The sequence below is a fragment of the Choloepus didactylus genome, chromosome 6, assembly GCF_015220235.1.
Source record: "Choloepus didactylus isolate mChoDid1 chromosome 6, mChoDid1.pri, whole genome shotgun sequence".
Classification (NCBI taxonomy): Eukaryota; Metazoa; Chordata; class Mammalia; order Pilosa; family Megalonychidae; genus Choloepus; species Choloepus didactylus.
In genome coordinates, this window is record NC_051312.1 from 27,901,638 (window position 1) to 27,920,246 (window position 18,609).

General features: G+C 35.9%; 1 protein-coding gene and 1 pseudogene across 1 annotated transcript; both read right to left on the reverse strand.

The window, feature by feature from the left end:
* Positions 1 to 1,344: 1,344 nt before the first annotated feature.
* On the reverse strand, positions 1,345 to 2,280 carry LOC119536822 (olfactory receptor 5L1-like). The gene has a single exon (XM_037839552.1). It carries the CDS (start codon positions 2,278 to 2,280, stop codon positions 1,345 to 1,347), a length of 936 nt encoding a protein of 311 aa, XP_037695480.1.
* A 13,318-nt stretch (positions 2,281 to 15,598) lies between these two features.
* Positions 15,599 to 16,539, reverse strand: LOC119536543 (annotated as a pseudogene).
* Between the last annotated feature and the right edge of the window lie 2,070 nt (positions 16,540 to 18,609).

The following is an 18,609-nucleotide window of genomic DNA, read 5'->3' on the forward strand; positions in this document are numbered from 1 at the left end:
ATAGCTGTTTCCTGCAGTTAATAGTCCTTAAATTAATGCATAGTATCCCCTTTGTGCTGTTTCAGCCTTCCAACACCTAAGATTTGATGTATTAGAGCCCTCTAGGGAATTGCTTTAGTCAGTGGACCCTAAATGATATGATACTCATGGCAATGTCAGACACTGTTGACTTAATAATAAGCCTATTTACAATTCTTGAAAGTCAATATAGTGCTCTAAGTTCATGTATTGTCTGATATGCATACCATTTACTCACCAATATTTTTTCATTCATCTGTTTAAATCAATAAAAATGAAGAAAAACTATAATATGCTAATGGTAGTAAAAGAGAAAAAGATAAATAACCCTAGGCTTCAAGGACTTCATTTAAATAGACATTAACTAAATACCTCCTCTGTTCCAGTTGGTCCAGTGCATTGTCATATGTCAAATATGTTGTCATAATCTAATTTCAATATAATGCTGTAAGACTGAAAGTATTATCCAATATTTAAACATCAGGAAATTGAAGATTGGAGAATTTAGTAATATAAACCAGCCAAATGAAAAAATCATAGTCAAAACACCAACCAATAATTTCATGAACTCAGGCTCATTGCATTTGTCACATCATTATTGGTAGAAGGAGAGAAACTTCTTTTCAAAAAAGAAAACATTATGTACAAACCAACATGAAGCAAAATAGAAGTTCAATTAAAGCATCAAATGGTGCATATTAATTGTGACTGATAAGAGAGGTGTGGCTTAGGCATGTTAATAAAAGGTGAAAAAAGTGAGTTCATCAAGAGCAGACACTTGCAAAGAACATGAGCAGAAGTTAGAAATTCCATTTAGGAGCTACAAGAAATATTTGAACCACTATGATTGTATTGTAGAATAACTATGAAGAAAAGAATTAAAAGGCAAACTGGAAAGAGTCAGAAATGCTGCTATTGATAAAGGTTATGCAAATGATAACAAACATACCATTTTTGGAAATCATTAATGCAATTTTGAAAAGTTATAGTTTCCATAACATATATAGAAACAAAGCATAATTCTCATGAGCCATTCATTATATTTATGAAGGTTTTGCAGCAAACTAAATGTATGTCTTAGCAGCACAATTTCTCATATAAAGCTGAAACAAAACAGATTAAAAAAAGAAAAATTGGAGATGAACACATTGAAATATGTTCATGTTACCTGTAGAAGGTAAAAAGGCATAAAAATAAGGGAATCAAAAAGACTCATTCATAACTAGCTAGCAACTTACTGTTCTCTCCATTCTAACACTGCAAACCATCTTCACCCCTCCACCGTCTTCCACTTTGGAAACTCAGGTTCTGTTATAAAAACATTCTCTAACAAGATATTTTGAAGCCCACCATTTTCCTGAGAGCTGCTTTCACATCCTTGTTCCTCAGGCTATAGATCAGGGGGTTCAGCATGGGAATCACTACAGTATAGAACACTGTGGCCACTTTATCAGTTTCCAGACTGTAGTCAGAACTGGGCCTGCAATAAATAAAAAGGATTGTTCCATGGAAGACAATGATGGCTGTGAGGTGGGAGGTGCAGGTGGAAAAGGCTTTGCACCTTCCTTCTGCAGAGTGCATCCTCAGGATGGTGATGAGAATAAACAAATATGAGGTGATGATGATCATGATGGTGATGATCTCATAGAAAGTAGCCACAATAAACAACAACAGTTCATTGATGGACACATCAGAGCAGGCAAGAGATAAGAGAGGTGGCAAATCACAGAAGAAGTGATTAATCACATTTGATTTATAGGACGGGATCTCAAGAGCTAAACATATGTGAATCAGAGAACTCACTGTTCCACAGAGATAGCAGACAGAAACCAGTCCCATACAGAGTTTCTGGGACATGTTTACCATGTACAGCAGTGGGTAGCAGATGGCCACAAAGCGGTCATAGGCCATCATGGCCAGCAGGAAGACCTCAGTGACCACACATGTGCAAAACAAATATAATTGCACAGTGCATCCCAGGAAGGAAATGGCTTTTTCCTTGTCTAAGATATTGGCCAGTATCTTAGCCATAATGATGGTGGAGTAGCAGAAATCCACAAGGGACAAGTGACTAAGGAAAAAGTACATGGGGGTGTGAAGCTGAGAGCTGACCTGGATCACTGTGATCATGCCCAGGTTGCCCATTACTGTGACTCCATAGATGAGCAGGAACACCAGGAAGAGGAAGATGCTCAGCTCAGGGAGGTCTGATAATCCCAGGAGGATGAACTCTGACACAGTGCTGCAGTTTTGTTTCTCCATGTCCCTACTTTATTTGAATTGTAAAAATGAAAAACAAAACAAAAACTAAACTATAAGTCATTCTCCATTATAGGATCCAAAATTCTGTTTTGCTCTCTCCTAAAAACAGACATGAGAATAATTAGGAGACCTACTTTTGGCAATAAATAAATAAGGTATTGTTTTTTGTGTGACATTTAGGAGAAGTTCAGAAATAGTAGAATACAGATGAACAGGGCTCACAGTTTACTTCACAGATCACACAAAATCATGAAAAACATTAACAACTACAGAAGCTTACAAAATTCCTTAAACCCATATTGCACACTATAAGGAGGGACATATCATCAGAAAGAAGGTAAATATTACTTAATTTGCTCTATTTCTCTCTGGTTTCAAAACCATTGTTTAACAAAAACTCCCTTCAATCATTTATCCAAACCAGGGATCCTAGAAAATAATATGTTCAATATATAAATCCCTTCTCTGAGTTTTCCATTGAAGTGATGGAAAAAATACTTAAGTAAGATTACTAACATACAAATTTCATTTTGTATTGATACCTGTAGATGTAGAGAATACCTTTTACATTCTATACTAGCATTTTTTCCAAAACATTTTTCTAAAACCTAATTGTTAATTATGCTCTTCACTGTTGAGCAAGTTTCAGGGAATTGGATTCTCTTAAATATCTTCCTGTTAACTATGAAACTTCTTGCAACTGTGAAACTGAAGCCTTAAGAAGCCATTATGGACAGATTAATTTCATTGCTTTCTATCTATTGTAAGAAATGATCAAAGTTGTGAATAGGAATTATTAACAAAAATATCTACCATTTCATTGCAATATTGCTTATGATATTAAAACCTAGAATTAATCTAAGTGCCAAAAGGAGGGAAATGATCCAAACTATGCTACATATATATGATGAAAAGCTATGCAACTATTAAACTGATAATTTTTAAGAATTTTAATTATTTGAAAAATGACTGTGATAACATGGCAATTAAAAAACTAGTAACTCTTTTTCACAGGCAGAATATTATGTATGTATACATACTTTGCATTTTATATTTAATCCTCATAACAACTTTGAAATGCAAATATTTTATCTCCATTTACTTTTAAAGAGGAATACATAAATTTGCCTTAATTCTCACAAAATATATGTATTCATGGGGAGGATGGGGAAAGAAAGTAGCATTTTTTTTTCAATCAGAAGACGATGTCTTCAAGTTCTAGAACACAGCAAATGCAAGTAGAGAGTAAGGACCTTCTTCCTTTCTGACTCTTGGTTAGTACATAAGGGCCTCTAGAGGCATGAGTTGGCTTTTTGTGGGGTATAGAATCTGTACAAGGAACCAAAAACAACCAAGTATTTCCATCATACTTCTGCTGATTTAGAAGAGGTCAAGGATGCATGCATAGAGAAATCCCTGCCTGAAAACAAATGATGATTCTGATGATATGGTTTTCTCTATTCCCTGACCTGGATAACTGAGTTACTTAACTTTTCTTGAGTTCAATGTAATATATAATGTTTAAAACCTTTTTCTGTTTTCAAGACTAAAAGATTATTGCATACAAATGAAGCAGTGGTTACACTGAGGAGTGACTTTAACCCTCAAGGGTCATTGGCAGTATCTGGAGTAATTTTTGATTATGACAATTGGCTGAAGTGCTGCTGGCATCTAGTGGATAGAGGCCATGGATGCAGCTAAACACCCTACAGTGAATGTACAAGACAGGCCTTCACAACCAAGCATGAACTGGCCCAGAATGTCGATATAGTACCAAATGTAAAAAATCCTGCCATCAAAATGCATTTCACAGTGTGTTACACAAGGCCAAACTGATTCTTCTCCTTTCCTCTCCAGAGGTTGTTCACATGTCTGGGTCTCTCCATGAACAGACCTGAAGGTCTCTTACTGGCACTTTCACCATCAGGGAGACTGCAGTAGATCCTCCATGCTTTCTCCTCCAGGTTCCATGGTGGAGTTAGTGTAACACACACACACACACACACACACACACACACACACACACAAAACAAATGATGCATACTTTTCATTTTGTTCATACTGTTTTCATTCTCATACTAACAGCTGTTAGAAGATACTTTGTTCTGCAGATTAAACAGTTTCCATCTTCTATCTAACATATTTTGTAATACTCAAAAAGAAAAATGTTTCCATGGAGGTGTGCTTAAAAATATGTTTTTTTCTCAAATATTCTCTAATTAATGGCAGCTAAAATAGAGATTAGTAAGAAAAATCTAATTCAACTCTTACTTTAGAATTTTCTCTTCTCTTATATATGAGTCTATTTAATTATACCCTAATGAAGAAAAAAATGAAAACAACTGTCCAACTACCCCCAACATCATTCATATCTTTATCAAATAACCAGAGTTTAGTCCAACCAACTAACCTGTTTCCCTTGTTTCTGAAGATTCTATGATGGAAAATGTTACAGGCTTTATGTCTTTATGTGCATCCCTGGGGTCTATGTTCCTTAAGCTTTCTGAGGCAATCATTTATCTCCATGGGATAGGAAAAAGATGTCAAGAAAACTACCCTCTCTTGGGACAGAAGCAAGTATTGATGTCTATGTAACATAAACAGAGGGAAAAAATAATCCCAGTTTGAGACATGGTATTGTAATACAAAACAATTCCTTACAGAGTTCATGATGAGTTACAGAACATTGTGTACTGCATCTGAGCATTGCCCCTGTGAGCCAGTGTTTGCATTGCCATTATGAAATATATAAACATCTTACCATGTTGCCTGTCTCATATTCAAAATTTCCTAAATTTCTGCACAACATAGTGTCTGAAGTCACATCAGAGATCCACCAAATATTGTAAAGGTCTGGGAATAATAGTCTTCCTTTATATGGAAAATAATATTAACAATAAAAATAATAATATTAATAATAATAATTGTTCACCTTACTGAGAACTTTCTATGTGTTAAATTCTATCCTAAATACAAGACTTAACTCACTTTATGAGAATAAGGGAATGAGGTAATTTTTTCATGTCCCCTTTATAACTTAGATGACTGAGGCACAGGCAGATGTGACTTGCCAAGAATCATGCAGGAAATCACTGGTAGAAAGAGGACGTGCAGCTTTCTGATTTGCACCACCCTTATGAATGCATGAAGAGAAAAAAGACAGAAGGGTGCTGAGATGGCATATTTCCTAGTGGGAATTTTCAATACCAGAGGCCATTAAATAGGAATGCTTCAAAGTTATCTCCTAAGTCTAGTCCTTGCTGAACACGTATTTTCTTCCTAACTCAACAGTGTTCAAACCCATGTCTTTGTGTACCTAGATATACCAATCCTTTCAAGAATTTCATGGATATAATTAGGTGTAGGTGAATCTATGTCCAAATTCCTAAAAAATATATCTGTGTTTTCTTAAAATAAATATGAGAATGTCCTAAAGTTGAAGAGTGTTTTTGGTTTTCCTTTAATCTAGCACCTTTTACAATTCCTCTTCTCTCACTTTAAAAAGTCAATATTCCTTCTATCCATTTACATACTACCATGATGAATTGCCCCATGAGAAAAACTGACACAAAAATAAACTTCTAAAAAAGTCAAAACAGAAAGACAACTTGACATTATTATCCTGAAGTTTTCAATAATCAAAGCACTTCAAACTATGATATGCTTTCTTGTTCATTCCTGGCTTTCTCATCTTTCTAGTGGGGATTGAATCATGTCCCCCACAGAAAGCACAGTCAGTTTCTAACCCCTGGTCCTGTGGTTGTGGACCCATTTTTACATAGGAACTTAGAAGAAGTTATTAGTTCAAGTGTGGCCAAATTAAATTAGGGTGGACCTTAATTCAATATGGTTGAGGTCCTTGTAATACAGCAAAGGAAATTAGACACAGAAGAGAAAGCCAACAAAAAGCCCAGTCCAAGTATTACAGACAGAGAGATTCAGAATACTGCAGTCTTTGCAGAGAGGATATTGCCTTGTGATTATCTTGATTTTGAATCTCAAAAGTGTAAGTCAGTATATTCCTTCTGCTTAAGCCAAACTATGATATGGTTGTTGTTTTCACTGACAGGAAACTAAGAAACTTTCCAACCCCATTGGGTGTATGTTTTAACATATGTGATGGTGTTTCAAATCAGGTATATAATACAGTGCTGATGATATTTGTTTACCCCTTTCTTTCTTTTTCTAGTGTACCCCCAAAGTCTTGCCCCAGGCTGAATGCTTCCAGAAGGAGAGAGTCTCATGAGAAAAAAAGTGTAAGAACATCTCTAAAAATCATTGTTTGCATGATGACTTACATTATTTAGGCAGCCCATTCATACCAAAGCTGCCTTGTCTGTCGCTTTATTTTATCTTAAAGAGCTGTGAGGGTTTTTGATTTTTAACAACAAATAAATTTTTATTGTGATTGTTCACATACCATACAATTATCCAAAGATCCAAAGTGTACAATCAATTGTTCCCAGTACCAGCATACAGCTGTGCATCCATCACCACAGTTAATTTTTGTTCAAGTTTTAGAACATTGTCATTACTCCAGAAAAGAAATAAAGACAAAGAAGAAAAAAAAGAAAAAAAAAGAAAAGGAAACTCAAATCCTCCCATATCCTTAGCCACCCCCTCCATTGTTAACTTATATATTGGTATAGTACATTTGTTACCATTTATGAAAGAATGTTCAAATACTACTAACTGTGATATATAGTTTGCAATAGGTAAATACATTTTTTCCCTAAATGCCCCTCTATTATTAACTTCTAATTGTAGTGTCATACATTTGTTCTGGTTCATGGAAGAGATTTCTAATATTTGTACACTTAATCATGGACATTGACCACCACAAGGTTTACTGTTTTATACATTCCCATCTTTTAACCTCCAACTTTCCTTCTAGTGACATATATGACTTTGAGCTTCCCCTTTCCACCACACTCATGCACTATTCAGCACTGTCAGTCTTTCTCACATGTGCTACCATCACCTCTGTTCATTTCCAAACCTTTAAGTTCACCCCTAGTTGAACATTCTGCTCATACTAAGCAAACCCTCCCTGTTCCTTAGCCTTGTTCTGTATCTTGGTACCTTATATTTCATGTCTATGGGTTTACATATTATAATTATTTCCTTAATCAGTGAGACCCTGCAATATTTGTCCTTATGTGTTTGGCTTATTTCACTCAGTATATTGCCCTTAAGGTTTTGTCATCAACCCATTTTTTTAAGATGGTTTTGTTCACATGCCATACATTCCATCCTAAGTAAACAATTGATGGTTCCCTGTATAGTCACATATTTATGTGTTCATCACACTCACCACTATCTATATAAGGACATCCACATTTCTTTCACAAAGGAGGAGGAAGAGTCAAAGAAGGTAGAGAGGCAGAAGAAAAAGAAAAAAGAAAGAGGGGGAAAAAACCCATGACAGCTAGAAAGTGGCAACAGGAAAGATAACATTAGATCAAAGCAGACTAAAGAGTCAGACAACACCAGCAATGCCAAGAGTCTGATACCCCTTCCCTATGCCCCCCTCTTATCTTCATTTACCTTGATATATTGCCTATGTTACATTAAAGGAAGCACAACACAATGATTCTATTATAGTCTCTAGTTTACATTGATTGTATTTCCCCCCAATACCTCCCTATTTTTAATACCTTGCAAGGTTGACATTCATTTGTTCTCCCTCAATAAAAAATCTATTTATCACAATTGCTGAACACTCTAGGTTTCACTGAGTTATACAGTCCCAATCTTCATCTTTCCTCTTTTCTTCTGGTGTCCCATATGCTCCTAACCTTCCTCTTTCAACCATATTCATAGCTACCTTTGTTCAGTGTACTTACATTGCTATGCTACCATCACCAAAAATTGTGTTCCAAACCTCTCACTCCTGTCTTTTCCTATCATTCTGTAGTGCCCCCATTAATATTTCCCATAGGGCAGGTATCTTGTTCACAAACTCTCTCATTGTCTGTTTGTCAGAGAATATTTTAAACTCTTGCTCATATTTGAAGGACAGTTTTGCCAGATATAGGATTCTTGGTTGGCAGTTTTTCTCTTTCAGTATCTTAAATACATCACAACACTTCCTTCTTGCCTCCATGGTTTCTGCTGAGAGATCTGCACATAGTCTTATTAAGTTTCCTTTGTATGTGATGGATCACTTTTCTCTTGCTGCTTTCGGGATTCTCTCTTTGTCTTTGACATTTGATAATCTGATTATTAAGAGTCTTAGCATAGGCCTATTCAGATCTATTCTGTTTGGAGTATGCTGTACTTCTTGGATCCATAATTTTATGTCTTTCATAAGAGATGGGAAATTTTGATGGATTATTTCCTCTATAATTGCTTCTGCCCCTTTTCCCTTCTCTTCTCCTTCAGGAACACCAATGATATGTACATTTTTGTATTTCATTTTGTCCTTAAGTACCCAGAGACATTGCTCATATTTTTCCATTCTTTTCTCTACCTGTAGACTTTCAGGTGTCTTGTTCTCCAGTTTCTGAGTGTTTTCTTCTGCCTCTTGAGATCTGCCATTGTATGCTTTGATTGTGTCTTTTGTCTCTTGTGTTGTGCCTTTCATTTCCATAGATTGGCATTGTTTTTTTGAACTTTTGATTTCTGCCTTATGTATGCCCAGTGTTTTTTTGTTTTTGTCTTTGTTTTTTGTTGTTGTTGTTTTGTTTTTGTTTTTGTTTTTTTAATAGCCCTTATCTCTTTTGCCATATATTCTCTAAAACTTTTAAGTTGATTTAGCATTATTTGTTTAAATTCCTGTTTCTCAGTTGAAGTGTAAGTTTGTTCCTTTGACTGGGCCATAACTTCATTTTTCTTAGTGTAGGTTGTAGTTTTCTGTTGTCTAGGCATCTGACATCATTGGCCACCCCAATCAGGTTTTCCCAGATGAGAACAGGCTCAGGTTCCCTAAGGAGGGAATATTCAGTATCAAGTTTCCCTGATGTGTCTTAGAGGATTGACACATTCTGTGCTTTTCTGCCCAGCAGGTGGTGCCTGTCAGCCTGTCACTACAGACTGGTGTAAGGACATGGGGCTGGGGGCTGTTTCCCCCAGGCTCTGGGGTCTTGTTCTGAATGGAAGGTGAGTAGTAGAGCTGGGCTCCACCTCTTTCCTCTTGGGAAGATTTGCCCCCTTGAGAGAGATCATCTGCATGTAAATAGATTATTTGTTTCTCTGACTCTGCTGTCTCCACCCTTGTCTGGGTCAGAGTGCTGTGAGTTTAAAATGGCTGAGGCTTTCTCTACTGCAGAGCACTGCAAGCCAAAAACAGTTGAGGCTCTCTCCACTGAGTTCCCCAGGTTGAGAGAGAGAGAAGGGGACAGAAAACCCCCAGATTGACCTGTCAGCCAGAGATAAGACCCAATCCTTTTGGCTCCCTCTCCTGAATCAGACATGTCCCCTGAATCTCCAAGGTCAGTCACCACCAAAAGCCTCTGTCTGCTTGTTGGGGATTTGTAGTCTGTATTGAGCAGTTATCATTAAAATCCCAGTTGCAGCTGGGCTGTGATATATTTGCTTGTTCAGAGAGTGCTGCTCTCTAGCTCCAGGAGGCTTCCATGAGGGAGGGGCTCTCCATGCAGGTCTGCAGTTTTTACTTACAGATTTTGTGCTGCAATCTCAGGCATTTCTCCCAATTCAGTTGGTGTATGTTGAGTGGACAGTCATGTTTGTGTTCCCACAGTTATTCCAGGTTTACTAGATGTTTCTGTTTATTAGTTGTTCCAGGGGGACTAACCAGCCTCCACTCCTCTTGACACCACCATCTTCTCTTTTGTGACGTGTTTTTAAGGTTGACTCAAAAATATATTTGAGTGGAACTGATTTCATGTTCATTACACTTAAATTGAATAATCAAAATGTAAAACCCATGCTTTTGATGAAAATGTACTCAATGTACATAAGGTAATACAGTTTTAATAAAATGTTATATTCATTTACAAGGTTCAGTGAAATCAACAATATTTTGATATTTTCAAGTATTCTTATTGCATTATAGAAACAAGTCATGTCTATGTGGAAAAATAACAGATATCCTTAATTGTCATATGATAAATCTTGGAAAAGCCTTTTTGGTAACCTTTCCAGAACTTGAGAAAGTGACTCCAATGATTGCATAACAACTCACTGGAAGACATACTGACTAAAAACAACCACTGATTATGATTTCTCACTCTCACATCAATCAGCTGTTGTTGTGCTAATCTAATCCATGCTTGGCTGATTGTGGCTTGGCTTGTTGATATGAATGGGACTAGCGGGCATCTTAGAGAGGCTTACTCTCAAGCCTCAGGGTGGACTACCTGTCAGCTGTTATGATGTGTGCTATGGGTCTCTCATTTTCTATCAGTTTATTCCATGTTTGTTAACAATGCAGATTTATAGGATTACATGAGTATGTAAAAGCCATAAGTCCTCTCAGAGGTTTGGAACTGGTGCAATACCACCTTCTCTTAGCCAAAGCAAATTGCAAGAGAAACATATGTTCAAAGAGTGGGGATTATAATCCACACCTGATGTGTAAAGCTGCAAAGTCACATTGGCAAAGGTCAGGGGTAAAGTGAGGAGTGAAGAATCTGGGCCATGTTTGCAAATATCACACAGGCTAACTAATCTTTGTTAAACACAGGTCATTTCCAAATTTTGGACTTTCAGCAAAATTGAAAGGCAAACTGAGTTTAATGCATCCTTAAAATATTTTTGATGAGAAGTTGATGAGAGGAATTGGCAAGTCCATCCATAACTTGATGGAGATAAAAATGTTTGACATTGCTATGACAATACAATTTCCAGCAGAGTTTTTATTCCTGTTTACTTTTAATATGGTCACATTTTATCAACATTTTTAGCAATTTAAAAGTAGAAATAAAATTGATACTGACCCCGATTGTCTTCTAGCATTAAGTGACTGTGATGGTTAAGTTCATGTTTTAACTTGGCCAGGTTATGGTGTCCTGTTGTTTTGTCAAGCAAAAACTGGCCTGATTGTTACTGTCAGAAAATTTCATGGTCTTAAATCATCAGTATGTTGATTGCATCTATGGCTGATTACATCTACAAGAAACTAGGGAGATTGCCTTCAGCAATGAAAGAAGTTTCAGTGGATAAGTTGAAGGCTTTAAAAGGAGGAGTAATGATTGCATTCAGAAGAGAGAATTTCCATCTCTACTTCAACCTGTGAACCTCTCTTTGGGAATTTATTGAAAAACTTGATCAGAGTTCCCAACTCATGGCTGTCTTATGGAATTTGAACTAGCGCATCCCCACAGTCACATTTGACATTTCTTATAAAACAGCATAATATTTATATTATATATATAATTGTTCTATTTCCCTAGAGAATCAGTGATTTTCTACCATGGATATACTAATTAATTTTTTAAAAATTTAACTCATCCTTCTAATAAAACTAAATACTTCCTATATTTATTTTTAAATTTTGATATTAATTTTTAATTAAAATTTATAATTTGTATGTCTTAATTATCAGTATAGTTATTATTATGTCATTACAATACAAGTTTAACTAACCAGAAAAAAATTTTGATAACCCTAAAAGAAAGCATTTGACCATAAGAAATAAAGGGTGTGATTCATAAAATAATAATATTCTTTGGAAAGTGGAATTGAAATATGAGTTGAAGGAGAAGGAGGAAAGATATAATCTAACTAATGAAATTATGTTATTCATGTATTTTAAATGAATTATATTATGTGTTGGAAATTACACTTTTTGATGCTATTTAAAACTAACAATGAAATATTGCATGTGTCAAAATAAGTTTTGCGGTGTACACTCTTTCAAAAATGAATTAGAGGCATACAGCCAAATATCCGAAGAATGGTATCTTATTTTTCCAGGGCTGCTATTACAATTACCACAGACTAGTTGATTTAGGCAATAGGAATTTATTGGCTCATAGTTTGGGAGGCTAGATGACTTAAATCAAGCTGTAGGCAAGGCTTCAAAGTCTGTAGAGTTTGATGGTTCCAGCCTCTCTCACATGGGGATCACTCTCTCAGTCTTCTCCTACTTCTCTCTGTGTCTTCTCCTACTTCTCTCTCTGTCTCCTCCTACTTCTGGATTTTACTTCCCTGTACAATTTCCTTTCCTGTTCTTCAGTCATATTGAATTATGGGCCACCCTCATTCAGTTTGACCATATCATACCTAATAATAGCATCTTCAAATGTCCTATTTACAAATGGCATCACACTCACAGGATGGGGTTAGGACCTGAACTTGGCTTTTGTGGAGCATATGATTCAATCCCTAAAAACTACTAATATAAGTCACATTCTATATAGAAAGAAGCAAAGGGACCCACCATAAAGAATCTGGGAAATTACAACTTGAAAAAAAAGAACATGAGATTGATTCTAGTATTTAGTGGAAAATGTGTTTGCTGGAGTAGCATGAGTCTGCCATGAGTACCCTGATACTGTCACTAAATTGCTTTTACAGCTTTAGAAAAGTAATTAAATTGCATAGACTTCTATTTCTTAAGACTGAAAGCTGAGTGGGTTGTGTCAGTTCCATCACACAATGTGATCATTGTTTGCAAAAGTAGGAGAGAAATAAGAGAAATTACTCAGTAATTTTCACTACATAAGTTACATATATCAGGTGTAAATGTTAGGATTAACAGTATTAATACAACTCAAGGTTAATACAACTAGTTTTCTACTTTCAAATAAAATTAGAAGCTGTATAGGTATCAGATGTGTAATGAAAGATAAATCATTTATAAATACCAAGTGAAACAAGTTAATTCAATAGAAAAAGCATTCTTTTATTAGACAATCAATATCTAAGGCAATATTTTTCACTTTATTCAATTTAAATATCTGTTGCTATTAATAACTACATGGTTTTTTACTAAATGTTAAATAAGTGTATGCAAAATAGTAGCTTTCAGCACATGGAAACTCCAATCACTTTTAAAAAAAATGTTGGATAAGAGTTCTGTTGAGAAAGATCCAGACATTATACCTATATTTAGAAAAAAAAGCATATGGTACTGACACTTTGTGATGGCTTGGGTGGCAATGGCAGAATGATAGCACATACACAGATTGGGCACTTACCATCCTTGCTGTTTTAATTTCCTAACTGCTAAATAAAATACCTCACAATGGGTTGGCTTAGATAAAAGGAATTTAGTGGCTCATGGTTTTGAGCCTAGGAGAAGTCCAAAATCAAGGAGCACATGGCAGCCTTTCCTGGCTTCTACCTTTTCTTCTGGGTTCCACTGACCTTCAGCTTCTGGCTGCTCTGTATGACTTTTTTTCTATCTGATTTTCACTCTGTTTATAAAGGACTCCATTAATCTGGCTTAAATCCCAGCCTAATTCATTTGGTCCACACCTTAGGAAACATCTTAAAGAGATCTTATATATAATGGGTCCACACCAAAAAGAATGGATAAAGTTAAAAGCATGCTTTTCTGGGGTACATAGCTCCAAGCCACCACAGTCTACCCTCTGGACCCCAAAGGCATGTTCTTTCGACATGCAAAATACATTCATTCCATCACAGTATCCCAAAGCTTTAAGTCATCTCAATAACAATATTAAGTACAAAGTCTCATAAAAATTGTTTATCAGTGTGGTCCCTTCTGGGGCACAGTTCCCCTCTGTCTGTGGACCTGTGAAATCAAGAAAGCAAGTTATCTGCTTCCAGTGTACAATGAAGGGACAGGTAGAGGATAAACATTCCCATTCCTATAGGGAGAAATTAGAAAGAGTCACGGTCCCAAACAATTCCAAAACCCAGCAGGGCAAACTCCATTAGAGTTCAAGATCTGAGAATCATCAAAGGACTGATGTATGTAATCTGGCCCTCATGGAAGGGCAGCCCTACCCCTTGCAAGTGCTTGCACAGTGGCCATATTCTCCCCAAGAAATAGGGTGGAGTGCCCACTCTTTCCAAGCATTGGGATGGCAACATAGGCCTCACCACCTCTGAGCATTGGGGTGGCATCCTTCTCAATGAAAAATGGGAACAAGTTCTGCCCCCTCCAAATATCAGGGTAAATGGTCTGCTTTTCCAAACACATGGGTGAACCTAAAATTTCCATAAACATAGGTGGACCCACTCTCTTGTCCTAAAGGAGATTGCTTCTGTTCAGATCTTGGCTTCCATGGTTCTGCCCTTGAAGTCATTCTTCCTTCAGTTCATTCATTTTCTGTTCATTGCAGTCCAGGCTGGCAGTAATTCTGCTCATAGAAATTTCACAAAAAACTTGCTAGTTTTCCATGCAGTTGACAGAGGTCCAAACCATCAGACAATAAACCTTCCATATATCTTTCTTTCAAAACTGTGTTTCCATTCTTGACTTCCACTGGATTCATGTTTAGTTAAACCCTCACACCCACTTTATGCATAAAATTTTTTTTTACCCAATCTACCATTTCTAAACTTCTGGTGTAGATTGTTGCAGTTTATTATATTTTTATGCTGGAGCTCTTGTATAAAACATATTCAGGATATAGACAATATCTTTTGAAATGCAAAAACTGCATTCATGCCAAAGTAACCTATATACTCAACTCACACACATGTGTGCACATATGAGAACATGCACACATGTATACACACTACATGATATTCACTCAAAAATGCTTAGATTATTGACTCAATAGTAGCTTCTCACTTCCTTGATTTTGTTCATGCTATTCTGTGCTAATAAAACACCTTCCTCATTGAAATGTCTGATAAAATCTTGCCCATTCTCCAAGACCAATTTCAAATATGTGTCTTATGAACACATATTAATGTCCTTAAATGTATTTAACTTTTCCCTTCTCTTACTTCTTCTCATGATACTTACTATTTCTGCTTTAAACAATAACTTCTTTATTTGATGAAATACAATTGCCATTGGATTTTGTGTTCTTAAAGGCAAGTACTACGTCTTATTTTTACTACAATTTATACCTTTATACGAGAAATTCATGGGTTTATTGAGGACATACCATATTGAAAGTATCCTATAAGAAGGGGGAAGAAATTAATATCTATTTAGTTTATACAAGGTGTATCACATGCCAATTATTTTTTCTTTCAGTCTTCACAATCAGATTATTTGCAAAGTCATGTTATTACAATTTTGTAGATAAGAAACTAAAAATGACAGGAATTAAGTTAATTGATTTTCTCCAGCAAGTAAGATACAAACAAGTTTAATCTACCTAAACCAAAATTAATGTCCTTCCAATTGTAAAACATTAACTCTTTATTGACTTCTAAAAGTATTTTTAAAAGCAACCTTTTTGGGCACAATTGATTTACAATATGCTTAGTGAGAAAATACTTTAGTGCCCATTACCTTCATGACAGTTTCCTTGACATCCTTGTTCCTGAAACTGTAGATCAGAGGATTCAACATGGGGATTGCCACTGTGTAAGACACAGAGGCCACTTTGACCATGTGCCTGGAATTTTTGGAGTGTGGCACACAGTAGAAGAGGAGGATGGTGCCATGGAAGATGGTGATGGCAGTCAGGTGGGAGGCACAGTGGAGAAGGCTTTGTGACGCCCACTGGCTGAATGCATCTTCAGGATGGTGACAATGATGAACACATGAGAGGTGAGAATGATGAGTAGTGTGCTCACCTCATTAAATGTGGCAAAGATGAAAAGCAACAACTGGTTGAGATAAGTATCAGAACAGGAGAGAGAAAGCAGTGAGGAGAACTCACAAAAGAAGTGGTTAATTGTGTTGAAACCATGAAAACATAAGTTGAAAGCAGAGCATGTGAGTATCAAGGAACATGCCACTCCCCAGGCATATGATCCAACCACCAGCATGGCACAGAGTTTCTGGGACATGGCAACTGTGTAGAGCAGAGGGTTGCAAATAGCTACAAAGCAGTCATAGGCCATCACAGCTAGTAAAAAAGATTCAGTCACTGCAAAGGTACAAAAGAAAAAGAATTGTAGTACACATCCTAAAAGTGAAATGATTCTGTCTTCTACAACTAGGTTCACTAGCATCTTGGGACCAGTGATGGAGGAATAGCAGAAATCCACAAATGAGAGATGGCTGAGGAAAAAGTACATGGTTGTATGCAGTTTGGGGTTAATTTTGATGATCACAATCATGCCAAGGTTTCCAGCAACAGTAACACTATAGATAGCCAGAAATGCTAAGAAGAGGGGGACCCGCAGTTCTGGGGAATCTGAGAAGCCCAAGAGGGTGAATGTGGCCCCACTTTTATTTCCCCCTGACAAAAGCATGTTTTCTATCTGTTGAAAATCTGAAAGTCAGTCCTGGAAACAAAAATATTAAGGAGAGTGAGCATATAGGAAGCTTGATTAACTGTCCCTTGCTAACACCAGATGAGCCATACGTCTTCAGAATCTCTCTCTATTTATTATCCAAAATATGCTGAGTAATTAAAATTTTAAAACATAACTAGTCATTTTTAATTTTTCTTAAGGAAAACCAATTATAATTTTGAACTATTTAAATTCTTACCTGTTATTTTAATATATAAAAATATAGGAGAATGAGTGCAAGTTGTTTGATGATAATTTTTAATGGAATTATCAGGTCTCCTTGAACTTTATGAGTTCATAAAACATAAATTCAGCATAATGCAATAATTAACAATGCCATCTCTGTACAGTGAGTAATAAAAATCTGAGATTTTTAAACTAATTTATCAAATGTACACATGAAACATAAAGAATGGACAGCCTTAACACTTTTCATTTGTGTCTTTATTGTTAATTACTTCTAACCCTTTAATTATTGTTTTTTCTATCTGATGCAGAAAACTTGATACCAAAATAAATTTCATTTAATTTTTTCAGAGAAAATTCTCTTCAAATCAGGGAGTCCTAACCTCCAATTCTTTCTCATTGTTTGAGGAATAATAAAATACATGATAATCTTGACTAATTTCTTTGTTATGCAGATAACAAAACAAGAAGCTAGAAGTCTTGACTTGGCCAATGACTTATAAAAACCAATCCCTGAATCAGTGACCAGGACCCTGAACTCCAGACTCCCAGCCATATGTCCACTTCCCTATACCAGGCTCTGGTCCATGTAAAAGGTTCATATATGAGCAGATTTCTTTGTTAATGATCACAGAGTTTAATTTTGAGCAAACCAGAGACTCTAAAACCATGCTAAATATTCCAGTGACAGTGGGACAAGCCACAGAGATAGTCTAGTGAGCAGAATCAGGTTGAAACACATGAGAATGGGATTTAGAGAAATCTTCTCATCCAGAAATATTGTCATACTCTGACCTAGCAACTTTTATTTTCCAGGTCTCTCTCTCTTCTCTCCCATCAAGAAACAGAAAATACTCATTCTGACCCTTTATTACATATGAAAGAGATGGGTGAAAATCTTAAATTAATACTACACTATGAAGACATTTCATGGGAAAACAGTAATAAAAATATATATTTTTTTATTTCTAGAATTGGTGCCAGGCTCCTCTCAGATCCTGTCATATCAGGAACTCCTTTTCTATCAGTTCTGGTAAGGTTATCTCTGGTCTTAAATTTCAAATGTCCCAGCAGTAAGACATCAGGTCGTATGCAAGACTGAAACCCTCAATAGCTCCATTGGTTCCTATACATACAAATCTGAAAATTAAATTTAACCTCAAAAGGTAATCTATCACACAGCTGGACATTCTAATTATTACATTTTTTTCTTAAAAACATATTTCCTTTATCTAAGACATTTAAGAATTAATTTTTAACCAATGCATATGTTTGATGTCCTGACTTTTTTGTCTCAACTACTGTGATTAAATTGATGATAATATTCATTATATCTTTGTACCTAGGAAAAACATTAGATGAAATCTTCTTCCCTATAATTTCTTTCTATTTTAATGTTCATTTTGCTTCCAGGAGCCAACATTTTTCCAGGCTTTATAATCTTAATTAAAACTGGTTTCTTTTTAATTTTTTTCATGTGAGAATTCAATTATATTCATATACTTTTCCACTTTGACAACTCCTCCAAAAATTACAGAAGGAAATAAATAGACATTTATAAAACTCTCAGGCATCTTCTATTCCTCCACCCCAGATACCTGTTGTTCATGGCACTGTTATTTAGGAGCACAGCTGAGCCAGCACTTCTATGCAAAACTCTGTTTAAAAAGTCTACTTCCTGTTCCTTGCACATCCATATTTGAAACTGTTGTAATGACTAAATATTTCTCAAAAACTGTCTTGCTCTAATGAATAAGTTCCTCCCCCACCAAAGTTGAGTTCTAGACACCCTACATTGAAATTGTTAAGTATATCTTTGGAATCTTAAATCAAACCTACTGA